We start from the raw sequence: 15,944 nt of genomic DNA, 5'->3' as shown, positions 1-15,944 counted from the left end.
AAAAAACCCAAAAAACAAAAAAGGAAAGGTCAAAAAAAAAAAAAAAAGTCAGCTGCAGAGTAGGAGGTGCTTCTAACACATGATGAATCCTAACATCACAATTTTGAACAAAAGAAACCAAACTGAAGGCATATCCACTGTATGATTCCATTTCTGTAAAATTTAGAAAAGGAAAAGTCACTGCACTGTTTAGGAACGAATACTTAGGTGGTAAAATACTAACAAAAAAAGCAAAACTTTTTCTTAATTATCACAAAGACAAGACAGAAGGAGGGCCTTTGGGCTTCCATAGATGTTTGCTTCATAATTTCATTAAATTATGCGTTTATGTCTTGTGCACTTTTCTATTTTTCAATGGAATAGAGTTTTTTTTTAGAATGTAGTGTAAGTTTTGCTTTTTTGATGGTTTATTTGTCTAAAAAGGTATTGGTAGGTTTTTTAAAAACTTTTCTCCTGTATTTTGGAAATCTTTGTAAAAGATCCTATTAGATAGGTGCAGATTTAGGATAGTTTCATAAAATCAACTCTTCAGACTTTTAGTTTTAACAAAGCAGAAGAACTTAATCCGCACCAACATGGAAATTCGGTTGATGTCTCTGCTTTCAGAAGTGTCATCAAAGCTCTGATACGAAAAGCTGAATCTTCTGGTGGTTTTATTGTTTCTTTTATTCTGCTTAAAGCAATCAGTGCTAATTAGTTGAGTGAAGGGGATGAAGTGAAACTCACTGGCTTATTAAAAAGAACATAAAGGTAGGAGGAAAGAAGAAAGGGCATATGTTGTAAATATGTAGACTGTAAACCGAGTATCAATAGTGAATATGGTCAAACTAATGAGTGTTACTGTTGCTTAGCCAGTTGTGAGACTACATCTCAAGGCTATTAAAGAGGGACTGTGTCTGCTCAAATAGAGGCAAAGTGTTCTTTGTATCAGTTATAAGTTACTTGGTTTTACATTTAATAATTATCCCTTAAGACATGTTACTTTAACTCTTGAATTATTTCATCAGGGGTTGTGCATTCATGATGGAACCTGGAAGTCAGCAGTTTATGGTTTTGCAGATAAGAGTCAGTTGAAGAAACTACGAAATGAGTCACATCTGAAGCCTGTCCCAGTTGTTGGTCCAAAACTGAAAAGAAGGTATATTATCTCAAAAATCTATTCTTCAGTTTATCGAAGCATGTTGTTGATCTGGCTGTTAATAGCATATGCTGCTAAGAAAAACCTGGAGGTTTTTTTTTTTTTTTTTTTTTGTCTTTTTGTCTTTTTGCCTTTTCTAGGGCTGTATCCATGGCATATGGAGGATCCCAGGCTTGGGGTTGAATCAGAGCTGTAGCTGCCAGCCTACACCACAGCCACAGCAACACGGGGTCCGAGCCGCGTCTGCCACCTACACGACAGCTCACGGCATGCCGGATCCTTAACCCACTGAGCAAGGCCAGGGATCAAACCCGCAACTTCATGGTTCCTAGTCAGATTCGTTAACCACTGCGCCACAACGGGAACTCCTGGAGATTTTTTTATCGTGAGCTCAGGATAGCTAAGACTTGATGAAGCACTTCCTCTGTTTCAGATACTCTTTTATGTGTTCACATTTCAATAAAGTACAATTGATATGTTACCCCAAGATTAAGTACTTCATATGTAATAATAAACAGGGATTCTGAGGAAAAAGTGGTTTTATGACCCTTCATTGTCAATATCACAATTAAACATCAATTAAATTTTATTCAGTAAAAAGATGATGATCTTATGGACATCAATCAGGCAATCTTTTAATAGTATTTGTATGTGAGAACTCTAAACTCAGAGTCTGGCTGTTGAAATGCGTTTTCCTTTGAGCATTGTCTAGGGAAATTGATGGGGTATAAAACGTGGTTAAACTCTACATGTTAAGAGCCCATGGTGTGAAGCCTGCTTCATTTTTACACCTTGTCACATGTTTGGATGTCGTTGTAGAGGACAAAGGAAAAATACTGAAGTAGTTTTAATTAAGAACAGGTCTACCATCTTCATTGTTGTTATTGACTGCTTCAAGAAAGGTTAAGATTTTTATTCAGAAGTAAACCAATTCAAGTTGTGGTCACTATAAACGGAGAAGTTGCCGCATGGGTCTGTCTTGCAGGTGGCCAGTTTCTTACTGCAGAGAACTCAACAGTTATTCCATTCCTTTCCTGGGAGCAGATGTGTCTGTTGTGAAGCGGACTCAGCGTTACTTGCATGAAAATTTAGAGCAGTCACCTGTAAGTGTACATGGCTTATTTTTAAATAAAGAATAATCTGTGTTTGTTTCAGTTCCCCTATCAGTTTATTGAGGATTTTTATGTTTATAAAGCAAAAAAAAAAAAAAAAAAAAAAGGAGCTAAATCCTACATGTTTCATTTCCTGGAAGCACAAAGAATTAGCAGTATATAGAGCATTTTGTATTTTATGGGGTTGGTAATAGCCTCCTCCCCTAATTCAAATCTGGCCTGCTGAATACCTTTTTTTTCTTGGTCTTTTTACGGCTGCACCTGTGGTACATGGAGGTTCCCAGGCTAGGGGTCAAATCAGAGCTGCAGCTGCCGGCCTACACCACAGCCACAGCAATGCAACACCAGATCCAAGCCTCATCTGTGACCCACACCACAGCTCACGGCAAGGCCAGTCCTCAACCCACTGAACAAGGCCAGGGATCGAACCTGCCTCCTCATGGATACTCATCAAGTTTGTAACCCGCTGAGCCGCAAAGGAAATTCTGCTGAATACCTTTTTAATGTAATAAACTGAGCAAGTTCAGTGCAGGAAATCGTGGTGTTGTGTACACCCGGTCGTCCTATTAAGAGTTTCGGCTGCTAGAATCCTCTCTCTCTCTTGCTTATGGAGATGTCTGGGTTCTTCCCTCTTCTCTCCTTGATACCTCTGGAGTACCATCCTACTCTGTTTGATTAAGGCAGTAATTACTCCCACTGCTGAGACTTGAAGAGGAAGCGACCTCCGGTTCTTTTTTTTTAAAAGAATATTTTGTCATTAAAGGTTGTAAGTGCAGTCTTCACTTTCTAATGTCTTATTGTTAATCTGAAGTGTATTATTACGGACTTTTCCTACAGAGATTATGAGGATTTATGTGTTCAAGTAGGGGGAACTAATTACAATTTCTTTTTTAAACTGTCAGTGTCTGGTTTCCAAACAACTTTTAGAACATAACACATTCATAAAGTGGAAACTGCTTTTGTTTGGTATTTATGACTAGAGAGTAAGTTAGAAGTAGCTCACGTTCTTTATGGTGACTTGGTCTAAGAACGGAGGGAGTGACATCCTGGCTTTCTGTTCTTCATCTAGGTTCAGTATGCTGCTTATGTAACTGTGGGAGGCATCACCTCTATTATTAAGCTGATGTTTGCTGGACTGTTTTTTTTATTCTTTGTGAGGTTTGGCATTGGAAGGCAACTTCTCGTAAAGGTAAGTAATATTTTTATGAAATTAGACTGTTTAGAAATATTTTCCATGAATTTTCAAAAACATCACTGAAGGTTTTGTTTTTGTTTTTTTTCCCTTTAGTTCCCATGGCTCTTTTCCTTTGGTTATTTTTCAAAACAAGGCCCAACACAAAAACAGGTAACCCTTTCCTTTGTATCCAGGTCTCTAAAGTAGTATTTTTCTTTATTTTATTTCTACTTTTCCTCAGTGCCATGAAAATAATAGCTAAGACTTGATGAAGCACTTACTGGTACTTTTTTTTTACATTCTTTCCATAAATTAGATTATTTTATCTTTTCCAACACTCCTTGGGGTAGGTGTTATCTCCATTTTACAGATGAGGAAAATGAGTCACAGAGAGTCCAAGAAATTTGCCCAAGTCCTAGGATGGGTAAATGGCCAGCCTAGGATGACAGCCCAGCTGTCTGGCTCCAGAAATTATATTCTCTTCATAGAGATTTTACATATTTTTACTTTTCTATTTTTTTGTCCTCCTAAATTATCTTCTCCTTTTTACCTCCTCTCTCTCCCTCCCCACACACCTTCCCTTTCTACTTCCACACACCCTGGATCTCCGTGGGAAAGTGAATTACTTCTGTCCGGTATCCTCAACAATATGACTGCTTCAGGCACTTCAAATTTAATGTGTCAAAAATCTGAACTTCTTTCCACCAAACACTCTTATTTCTCTGTGTCCCATCTCAGTTGGTGCCACTGTCATCTACCCAGTCATGAATGTATGCATCCTTCTAGATTTTTCTCCAAACACATCACCACTGTCTTAGTTCAGGCTCTTGTCTCTCTCTCCCTCTTTCTCTCTCTCCCGCTCCTAATGTGGGAAAATTCACATGACATGAAGTCTATCATTTTCACCATTTTTAAGCATCAGTGGTATCAGATACATTCATATTGTTACACAACCATCACCACCATCCATTTCCAGAATCCTTTCATCTTGCAAAACTGAAGCTTTATACTCATTAAGAAACAACTCTCCTTTCCCTTTTTTTCCCCACAGTTTCTGGCAAAGACCATTCTACTTTGTCTGTATGAATTTGACCACACTAAATACTTCATGAGTGGAATCATGCAGTACTTGTCCTTTTGATGAGATTATTTTGCATAACGTAATGTCCTCAGACTTCATCCATGTTGTAGCATGTGTCAGAATTTCCTTTCTTTTTGCAGCCAAATAATATTCCATTATACATGGTTGTTTTTTCAGTATAGGCAGGGACTTGGTTCCAGGACCCTCCCATCCGCAAATACCCAAATTTGCAATGCTCAGTTTCCCTTATATAAAATGGCATAGTATTTGCATTTAACCAGTGGACATTGTCCTGTGTCCTTTCCGTCATCTCTAGATTACTTTATAATACATATGTAAATGATATGTAAATAATTATAAAGGCTGTGTGGGTGGCATGAGGCAAATTCAAGATTTGCTCTTTGAAAAAAATGTTTTGCTGTTTGGGACTTTCTGGAATTTTTTTTCTGAATAATTTTGATTTACAGTTGATGAGTCTATGGGACACAGAAATCATGGGTATGGAGGGATGGTTGTATATACCATATTTTGCTTACCCTCAACTGTCCATAGTCCCTTGGGTTATTTCCACCTTTTGTCTGTTTTGCATACCTTAATGAAATTGGGTGTGCAGATATCTCTTTGAGTCCCTACTTTCAATTCTTTAGGGTAGGGCATGGCTCCATGGATACGAATCTGACTAGCATCCATGAGGACACAGGTTTGATCCCTGGCCTCACTCAATGGGTTAAGGATGTGGCGTTGCCATGAGTTGTGGTGTAGGTCGCAGATGCAACTTGGATCTGGCGTTGCTGTGGCTGTGGTGTAGGCCAGCAGCTACAGCTCCAATTCGACCCCTAGCCCGGGAACCTCCATATGCTGCAGGTGCGGCCCTAAAAAGACAAAAAAAATTCTTTAGGGTATATCCCAGAAGTGCAATTGCTGGATCCTATGGTAATTCTACTTTTAATTTTTTGAGGAACCACCAAGCTGTTTTCCACCCCAGCTGTACCATTTTATATTCCCACCAACTGTGCACAAAGGTTCCAGTTTCTCCACATCCTTAGCTCTGGTTATTTCCTGTTTTTTTGTTTTGTTTTGTTTTTTGATGGTATCCATCCTGATAAGTGTGAGGTGATACCTCATTTTGGTTTTGATTTACAGTTTCCTAGTTATTAGTGATGTCAAACTTCTTTTCATGTTCCTAGTGGTCATTTGCATATCTTCTTTAGAGAAATGTATGAGCAAGTCCCTTGCCCATTTTTGCATTATATTGTTGAGTTTGATGAGTTCTCTATACATTCTGCATATTAATCCCTTATCAGATATGTGATTTTAATATATTTTCTCCCAATCTGTGGGGCTGTCTTTTCAGTCTGTCAATGGTGCAGGCCCTTATCTCTTAGCTGAATTGTTCATAGCCTTCCTGTGTTATCAGTCTATTTCATTTCCCCACTGCTGTATAAGAAATCAGTGCACAAATCTGACCCTGTTCCCAAGGATGGTTCAACATTTGCAAATCAGTCAGTGTGATACACCGCCTTAGCAAAAGAGAATCAGAAAACACATGATCATCTCCATAGATGCAGGAAAAGCATTTGTTGAAATCCATCATCCACTCATAAGAAAAACTCTCCCCAGAGTGGGCATAAAGGGAACATATCTCAACATCATAAAAGCCATTTACTGCCCATAGCCAACATAATACTCAGCAATGAAAAGTGTCCTGCCAAGTTCAGGAACAAGGCACGGATACCCACTCTCACCAGTTCTAGTCAGCATAGTCCTAGCCACTGCAGTCAGACCAAAAAAAAAAAAAAAAGAACTAAAACATATCCAATTGGAAGAGAAGAGATAAAAGTGTAGACATGATACTCTATATAGAAAACCCTAAAGACTCCACACAAAAACTATTAGAACTAATAGAAGAATTCAGCAAGGTAGCAGGGTAAAACATTAGCAAACAGAAACCTGTTGCATACATTTACCCTAAAAATGAAATATGAGAAAAGAGAAAGTAAAAAAATAAACCCCATTTAAAATTATGTCCAAGGAGTTCTGGTGGCACAGCAGATTAAGGATCCAGCATTGTCACTGCTATAGCTTGGGTCATTGCTGTGTTGCACATTTGATTCCTGGCCCAGGAACTTCTGCATGCTGCAGGTGCAGCTGCCACTGGAATGGAGTTGGAATGGAATGGAATGGAATACCTAGGAATAAAATTAGCCAAGGAGGAGTTCCCATCATGGTGCAGTGGAAACAAATCTCACCAGGAACATGGAGCTTGCGGTTCTATCCCTGGCCTCGCTCAGTGGGTTAAGGATCCGATGTTGCCATGTGCTGTGGTGTAGGGCACAGATATGGCTCGGATTCTGCATTGCTGTGGCTGTGGCATAGGCTGGCAGCCTTAGCTCCAATGTGACCCCTACATATGCTGGGGGTGCCGCCCTAAAAAGCAAAAAAATAGTGTAAAATAAAACTAGCCAAGGAAATTAAAGGCCTATATGCTGAAAACTATAAGACATTAATAAAATAAGTTGAGGATGATACTTGCAGAGACATCCCATGCTCTTAGATGGAAAAATTAATATTGTAAAAATGGTCATAGCATCCAAAACAATCTGTAGATTTAATGCCATTGTTCTCAATCCTGAGGAATAAGACAAAGCTGGAGGGCATAACTCTCCCAGATTTTAGGCAATACTACAAAGCCATGGTAATCAAAGCAGTGTGATATGGATGCAAAAACAGGCCTGTCAGTGAAGCAAACTAGAGAGCCCAGAAATAAAACTACACATCTATGGTCAATTAATCTGTGACAAAGGAGGCAAGATACATATGTTGGAGAAAAGACAGTCTCTTTAACAGGTGGCATTGGGAAAGTTGGGGAACATTGTGTGTCAATGAAATTAGTACCTCATGTCATATACAAAAATACACTCAAAATGGTTTGAAGACCTATATATGAGACATGATGCCATAAAACTCCTACAAGAGAACATAGGCAAAGCATTCTTGGATATAAATCATAGCAATATTTTCTTAGATCTGTATTCCAAAGTAAAAAAAAAAAAAAAAAAAGTAAAAATAAACAAATGGGACCTAATTCAACTTAAAACCTTTTGCACAGCAAGGGAAACCATCAACAAAATGAAAGAAAAACCCACAGACTGAGAGAAAATTACATTGCAAACAATGCAACCAAGAAGGGGCTAATGTCCAGAATATACAGACAGCTCATTCAATTCAATAGCAGAAAAACAACCCAATCCAAAAAATGGGCAGAATACCTAAATAGACATTTCTTCAAAGACATCATACACATGGCCAACAGGAAAATGAAAAAGATGCTCAACATCGCTAATGATTAGAGAAGTGCAAATCAAGACCACGGTAATGCATGACCATAGTCAGAAGAGCTGTCATCAAACAATCTGCCAATAATAAATGCTGGAGAGGGTGTATAGCAAAGAGAACTCTTCTACACTGTTAGTGGGTGAGAAAGTAGATGAGATTTGTGCAGCCCCTTTGGAAAACACTTTGGAACTTCCTTTAAAAACTAAAAACAGAGCTGCCTTGGAGTTCCTGTCGTGACGCAGTGGTTAACGAATCCGACTAGGAACCATGAGGTTGCACATTCGGTCCCTGCCCTTGCTCAGTGGGTTAATGATCTGGCGTTGCCATGAGCTGTGGTGTAGGTTGCAGATGCGGCTCGGATCCCGAGTTGCTGTGGCTCTGGCGTAGGCCAGTGGCTACAGCTCCGTTTCGACCCCTAGCCTGGGAACCTCCATATGCCACGAGAGTGGCCCAAAGAAATAGCAAAAAGACAAAAAAAACAAAAAAACAAAAAAACAGAGCTGCCTCATGATCCAACAATCCCACTCTCGGGCATATATCCAAAACAGAGGAAAACTCTAATTTGAAAGGATAAATGTCCTTCCGTATTCATAGCAGTACTATTTACAACAGCCAAGGCAAGGAAACCAACAACCCAAGTGCCCATCCACAGATAACTTGTTGAAGAAGATTTGGAGGGTGTGTGTGTACACAGACAAGAGTCTGAGGCATACAAATAAAAATACAGTTCATTACCTTAATCAGAAATATATCTGTTAGGTAAGATAATTTCAGGACAAGGCATTGTCTTACTTACTTATTCTCTCCATTTAAACAAATTACAGAAGACATGTAATTTCCTTTTTTTTTTTTTTTTTTTTTAAATCAGTCTTCCCAACAAATGGACTACAGTTCCGTTGGCCTGGTAGCGTTATCCTCTTTTTCTTAGACCATCTTTGGACAGGAAAAACCAACAAGTTCTCTCCATTTTCCTTTCCTCTTTTCCTTTCTTCTCTGCTCTTACCCCTCTCTTTTTTCTCTACTTCCCAGGCTGACCAACACTCATTCTGAGAAGTCTAGTGGACAGTCAGCCTTGAAAGGCGTGGATGCCATCCCATTCTTTTAAGATCATCTCTGCTTATGGAGTTCCCCAGGGGCCTACTGGTTGAGGATCCAGTGTTGTCACTGCTGTGACATGGTTTTGATCCCTGGCCCAGGAACTTTTGTATGCCTCTGGTGCCGCCAAAAAAAAAAAAAAAAAAAATCTCTGCTCAGATCTCATGAACTCACACTGTATAATTTAATGCTTAGATAAGGCTACATGTTGTGGGATGAAGTGAGGGAAATGGGAAGGAAAATCAGTCATGCCTGAAAAAGCTACCAGATACCTTTACAGTAAGGAAATACACTTGGTTTCTTTTGTGCAACTTCACCAGTTTGATTTCCTCCTATTTTTTATTGGAAATTCATCTTCTTTAGTATTGGCCCTTGAGAGCATATGGCCTTGGACATACATGGAAAGCTGAATTTATTGCTCTTTTTCAATAATAGTCCCTTAGTGTTGGTAAATGTATTGAAAAACTCTTATCTTTATTTTTTCTTCAAATAATATTTTATTCCATTTATTTAAACTGGAAAAACAATCCAGTTCAATCATTTCTTCCACCCCTACCCCTGGCCTCTGGCAACTACCAATCTGTTCACTGTATATATGACCTTCATATATGAACAAAGTCATCCTCAGTCTTAGTTCACTTTGAATAGTGCCCTTGCAGTCTGTCCACGTTGTCCCAGACGGCAGGATATCATTTTTTGTGTGGCTGAATATGTGTGTGTACACACCCCACATTTTCTTTATCCATCTGTGGACATTTAGGTGGTTTCCATGCCTTGGCTATTGTAAGGCATGCTGCAGTGACCATGGGGGATGCATATATTTTTCCAAATTAGAGTGGACTTGGTGGATCACATGGTAGTTCTGTTTTACTGTCTTCCATAGTGGCTGTATCAGTTTCCCTGCCTTTCAGCAGTGCAGGAGGTTCCCTTTTGTCCACATCACCAACATGTATCTGTTCTTTTTGATAATGGTCGTTCCGATGGTTGTGAAGTGATATCTCATTATGGTTTTGATGTGCATTTCTCTGATGATGTGTCTGTTTTTTGTGCCAGGATGAAGGTTCCCTTTTCTTCACATCGTCAACATTTATTTGTTCTTTTTGATGACAGTCATTCTGATGGGTGTGAGGTGCTCTCTCATTATGGTTTTATTTTACATTTCTCTAATGATGATTGATAACTGAGTGTATTTTCATGTCTGTCTCTTTTGGAACAATATCTATTCATCTCCACTGCCGAATTTTAATTAATTTCTTTGGGGTTTTGTTGATGTTGAGTTGTATGCGTTCTTCGTGTTTTAGGTCTTAACTCCGTATTAGGTAGATTTGCACATGTCCTCTTGCACATGTCCTCTTCCCTTCAGTAGGCAGTCTGTTCTGTTTGTTGATAGTTTCCTTCCCTGTGCAAAAGCTTTTTGGTTTAATGTAGTCTGACTTGTTTCTTTTTGCTTTTGTTTCCCTTAGCTGAGGAGACATATCCACTAAAATATTGCTAAGACCAGTGTCAAAGAGCATACTACTTATGTTTTATTCTAGGGAGTTTTATGGTTGCAGCTATTCCATTGAAGTTTTTAAATACTTTTTTGAGTTTATTTTTGTATGTGATGTGAGACAGCAATCTGGTTTGATTTTTTTTTTTTTTTTTTGCATGTGTGTATCCGGTTTTTCCAGCACAATTTATCGAGGAGGGTGTCTTTCCTATTGTATATTCTTGCCTCCTTTGTCATAGAGTAATTGAACATGTGCGTGTGAAATTATTTCTGAGATCTCTCTTTTGTTCTGTTGATCTGTGTGTCAGTTTTTTTGGTGCCAGTACCATAGTGTTTTGATTACTGTATCTTTGCAATACAGTTTGAAATTAGGGAAGATGGTACTCCAGCTTTGTTCTTTCTCAGGATTCTTTGGCTATTTGAGGTCCATGAAAAATACCGTTAGTGTTTTGATAGGAATTGCATTGATTCTATAGGTTGCCTGGGGTAGTATGGTTATTTTAAGCAATATTAATTTTTACAATCACAGAGCATGGTATATATTTCCATGCATTGTCTTCAGTTTATTTCATAAATATCTTATGATTTTTTGAGTACAATTATTTTACCTCCTTGTTTAGATTTATTCCTAGGTAGTATTCCTTTTGTTGCAGTTGTCAGTGAGATTGTTTTCTTAATTTCTTTTGCTGATAGTTTGTTGTCAGTGTATAGCAATATAGCAGATTTCTGTGTATTAACTTTATGTTGTATCCTGCAGCTCTATGGAGTTCATTTATTAGTTTTAACAGGTTGTTTTTTTTTTTTTTTTTTTTTTTTTTCTTTTTGGCATCTTTAGGATCTTCTCTATATAGCATTGTGACCTCTACAGACAGTGGCAGTTTTACTTCTTCCTTTCCAATTTAGTTTCCTTCTGTTAGTTTTTCTTGTCTAATTGTTGTGGCTAGGACTTCCAATGCTATGTTAAACAGAAGTGGCAAGAGTGGGCACTCCTGTGTTATTCCTGATCTTGGAGGAAATGTCTTTTTACCATTGAGTGTTAGCTATGAGCTTGACACATATGGCCTTTATTGTGTTGAAGTATGTTCCTCTCAACAAACCCACTTTGTTGAGAGTTTCTATCAGGAATGAATGTTGAATTTTCTTAAAAGTTTTTCTGCATCTGTTGAGATGATCATATGACTTTTTTATGGCAATATGCATGACATATGGAAGTTCCTGGGCCAGGGATTGAATCCAGGCCGCAGCTGTGACCTATGCCAAAGCTGTAGCAAGGCTAGATCCTTTAACACCACTGCACCAGGCCGGGGATAGAACCCCTCCCTCCACAGCAGTCTAAGCTGCTGCCTTTGGATTCTTAACCCACTGTGCCACAGTGGAAACTCCAAAGATCATGCGGTTTTTAAACTTCAGTTTGTTAATGTGTATCATGATGATTGATTCACGGTTATCAGTTATTCGTCTCTTAATGTATTGTTAAATTCAGTTTGCTAGGAGTTCCCATCGTGGCGCAGTGGTTAATGACTCCGACTAGGAACCATGAGGTTGTGGGTTCGGTCCCTCCTCTTGCTCAGTGGGTTGATGATCTGGCATTGCCGTGAGTTGTGGTGTAGGTTGCAGACACGGCTCGGATCCTGCGTTGCTGTGGCTCTGGCGTAGGCCAGAGGCTACAGCTCCGATTCGACCCCTAACCTGGGAACCTCCATATGCCACGGGAGTGGCCTAAGAAATAGCAAAAAGACAAAAAAAAAAAAAAAAAAAATTTCAGTTTGCTAATGTTTTGTTGAGGACGTTTTGCATCTTTGTTCGTCAATGATAAATTGGCCTGTAATTTTCCTTTTTTTTTTTTTTTTTTTTTTTGTAGTGTCTTTGGTATTGGTATCGGGGATGGAGGGTCATAGAATGACTTTGGAAGCATTTCTTCCTCTGCAGTTTTTTGAATAGTTAAGAATGATAGGCATAAACTCTTATATTTTATTTATTTATTTTCTGTCTTTTTGTCTTTTTAGGGCATCACCCATGGCATATAGAGGTTCCCAGGCTAGGGGTCCAATCAGAGCTGCAACCAGCAGCCTACGCTACAGCCACAGCAATGTGGGATCCCAGCTGCATCTGCAACCCACACCACTGCTCACGGCGACTCTGGATCCTTAACCCCAGTAAGTGAGGCCAGGGATCCAACCACCACTTCAAGGATGCTCGTCGGGTTTGCCAGCCATTGAGTCCCAATGGGAACTCTGTCAACTCTTCTTTAAATGTTTGGTAGAATTCACCTGTGACAGATACTCTTTGGTGCTTGACTTTTGTTTGTTGGGAATTGAGGGGTTTTAAAATTATTGATTTGGTTTTACTTCTGGTAATCAGTCTGTTCATATTTTTTATTTTTCCTGAATCTGTCTAGGAAGATTAAACATTTCTACAAGTTCATCCATTTCTTTTATGTTCTCCATTTTATTCACATAAAATTGTTTCTAGTAATCTTTTATGATACTTTGTCTTTCTGTGATGTCACTTGGATTGTCTTTTTCAGTTTTGATTTTATTTATTCTCTCTTTCTTTCTTGATGAGTCTGGCCTAATGTTTACCCATTTTGTGTACCCAAGGAACTAGGTCTTAGTTCCATTGATCTTTTCTATTGTTGGAGTATCTGTTTCACCTATTTTTTTCTCTGATCTTTGTGATTTTTTTCTTCTACTGACTTGGTTTTTGATTATTCTTAATTGTCTAGTTCCTTTAGGTCCAAAGATAGGTTGCTTATTTGAGATTTTTGTTTGTTTCCTGAGGGTGCTTGTATTCCTATAAGCTTCCCCTTAGAATTACTTTTCTTTCGTCCTATAGATTTTGGATGGTTGTGTTTCCGTTTTCATTTGCCTCCAGGTATTTTTTGATATTCTCTTTCTTCGGTGACCCATTAGTTGTTTAGTAACATGTTGTTTATCCTCTACCTGTTTGATTTTTGCAGTTTTTTCCTGAGAGTTGATTTCGAGTCTCCTAGTATTCTGGTCAGAAAAGATGCTTGAGGTGATTTCAGTTTTCTTAAATTTACCAAGGCTTGTTATTTGGCCTAGTATGTGATCGGTAGTAGAGACTATCCATGTGCACTTGAAAAGAATGTGTATTTGGATGCTTTGAGATGAAATGCTTTATATATATCTCTTAAGTTCATCTAGTCTTGTATGTTATTTAAGGTCAGTACTTCCGTCCTGATTTTCTGTTTGGGTGATCTGTTCATTGATATCAGTGAGGTGTTAAAGTCCCTTACTCTAATTGTGTTACTGTGAATTTCTCCTTGTATGTTTGTTAAGATTTGTTTTATGTATTTAGGTGCTCCTATGGGGTACATATATATTTACAGTTGTTATATTTTCCTTTTGGATTGGTCCCTTTAAGGAGCTCTTTTCCTTTTGTCTAGAATACCTTTTTCCATTCACTTACTTTCTGTGTGTCGTTATATCTGAAATCTCTTGTAGGCAGTGTATATATATGGGTCTTGTTTATGTATCCATTCAATCACTCTATTTCTTTTGACTACAGCATTTAATCTATTTACATTTAATGTAATTATTGATAGGTGTGTACATTTTGTTAATACTTTTCTGGTTGTTTTGTATTTCCTGAGGTAGGCTTGTATTGCTATAAACTTTCCTCTTAGACCTGCTTTTGCTGCATCCCATAGGTTTTGGAGTGTCGTATCTTTGTTGTCATTTGCTTCTAAGTATTTTTTAATTTCCTCTGATTTCTTCAGTGATCCATTGGTTGAGTAGCATGTTGTTGAGTCTCCACATGTTTGTGTTTTTTGCAGTTTTTTCTTGTTGTTGATTTCCAGTTGTATGGCATTGTGGTCAGAAAAGATGCTTGATATGATTTCGATTTTCTTAAAGTCACCAAGGCTTGATTTGTAGCCCAGGATGTGATCCATCTTAGAGAATGTTCTGTGTGCCCCTGAGAAGAATGTGTATTCTGTTGGTTTTGGATGGAATGTCCTATAAATATCTATTAAGTCCATCTGGTCTCATGCTTTATTCAGGACCTGTGTTTCCTTATTGATTTTCTGTCTGGATGATCTGTCCATTGCTGTCAGTACAGTGTTAAAGTCCCCCACTATGACTGTGTTATTGTCAATTTGTTCTTTTAAGGTTGTTAGCGGTTGCCTTATATATTGTGGTGAACCTAGGTTAGGTGCATAGATATTTAAAATTGTTATATCTTCTTTTTGGATTGATCCGTTGGTCATTATGTAGTGACCTTCCTTATCCCTTAAAATATTCTTCATTTTAAGGTTTATTTTGTTTGATATGAGTATCGCTACTCCAGCTTTCTTTTGATTTCCATTTGCATGGGATATTTTCTTTCATCCTCTCACTTTCAATTTGTATGTGTCCCTAGAAGTGAAATGCATCTTTTGAAGACAGCATATATGTGGGTCTTGTTTTTGTATCCATTCAGCCAATCTGTGTCTTTTGGCTGGAGCGTTTAGTCCATTCACATTTAAGGTAATTATTGATATGTATGTTCTTATTGCCATTTTATTAATTGTTTTGATTTTGTTTTTGTTGCTCTTTTTTCTTCCCTTCTTCTCTTGTTCTCTCCTCTTGTGATTTTTGTTTGTTTGTTTTTTGTTTTTTTTGTCTTTTTGTCTTTTTAGGGCCGCACCCACAGCATATCCAGGTTCCCAGGCCAGGGGTCCAACAGGAGCTACAGCTGCTGGCCTACACCAGAGTCGCATCTGCGACCTACACCACAGCTCATGGCAACACTGGCTCCTTAACCTGCTGAGTGAGGCCAGGGATCGAACCCGCAACCCCATGGTTCCTAGTCGGATTCGTTTCCACTGCTCCACCGTGGGAACTACTCCTCTTGCGGTTTGATGACTTAATGTTGTATTTTAGTTGATTTTTATTTGTTTTTGTATCAATTGTAGATTTTTGGTTTGCAGTTATTCTGAAGTCTTAATATAACAGGCTATATATATGCAAATTGTTTTAAGTTGTTGGTCTCTTAATTGCAAGTGCATCTCCAGTGTCCTGCATTTGTACCCTCCTCTTCTCATGATTTCCGATTTTAGTGGCATAATTGTGTGTGGATGATTTCGTATCTTTACTGTATATACACCTTTACTGGTGGGCCTTGTCATTTCTGGTTGTGGCCTTTTCTTTTCTGCCTAGAGAAGGTCCTTTAGTATTTGTTGTAGAGGTGATTTAGTGTTGCTGAATTCTCTTAGCTTTTGCTTGTCTGTGAAGCTTTTGATTTCTCCTTCAAATCTCAATGAGAGCCTTGCTGGGTAAAGTAATCTTGGTTGAAGGTTTTTGCCTTTCATCACGTTAAGTATATCATGCCACTCCCTTCTGGCCTGCAGAGTTTCTGCTGAAAAATCTGCCAGTAACCTTATCGGGGTTCCCCTGTATGTTAATTTGTTTCTTTTCCCTAGCTGCTTTCAGTATTTTCTCTTTGTCTTTAATTTTGGTCAGTTTGATTACTATGTGTCTCGGTGTATTCCTCCTTGGGTTCATTTTATATGGTAC

The 15,944-nt window shown here is 38.4% G+C and overlaps 1 protein-coding gene across 1 annotated transcript in view; it reads left to right on the top strand.

Annotated features, from left to right (window-relative positions):
* The window catches only part of SCCPDH (saccharopine dehydrogenase (putative)), a 58,773-nt gene that overhangs the window by 24,096 nt on the left and 18,733 nt on the right, over positions 1 to 15,944 (top strand). Inside the window, 4 exon segments of the mRNA NM_001244389.1 lie at positions 1,008 to 1,138; positions 2,124 to 2,241; positions 3,320 to 3,439; positions 3,539 to 3,595. Coding sequence (NP_001231318.1) covers positions 1,008 to 1,138; positions 2,124 to 2,241; positions 3,320 to 3,439; positions 3,539 to 3,595 — 426 coding nt within the window.

The sequence above is a fragment of the Sus scrofa genome, chromosome 10 (genome assembly GCF_000003025.6).
Source record: "Sus scrofa isolate TJ Tabasco breed Duroc chromosome 10, Sscrofa11.1, whole genome shotgun sequence".
In the NCBI taxonomy this organism is placed as follows: Eukaryota; Metazoa; Chordata; class Mammalia; order Artiodactyla; family Suidae; genus Sus; species Sus scrofa.
The sequence above is the reverse complement of the archived record's forward strand: the minus strand, read 5'-3'. Positions and strand labels throughout refer to the sequence as shown.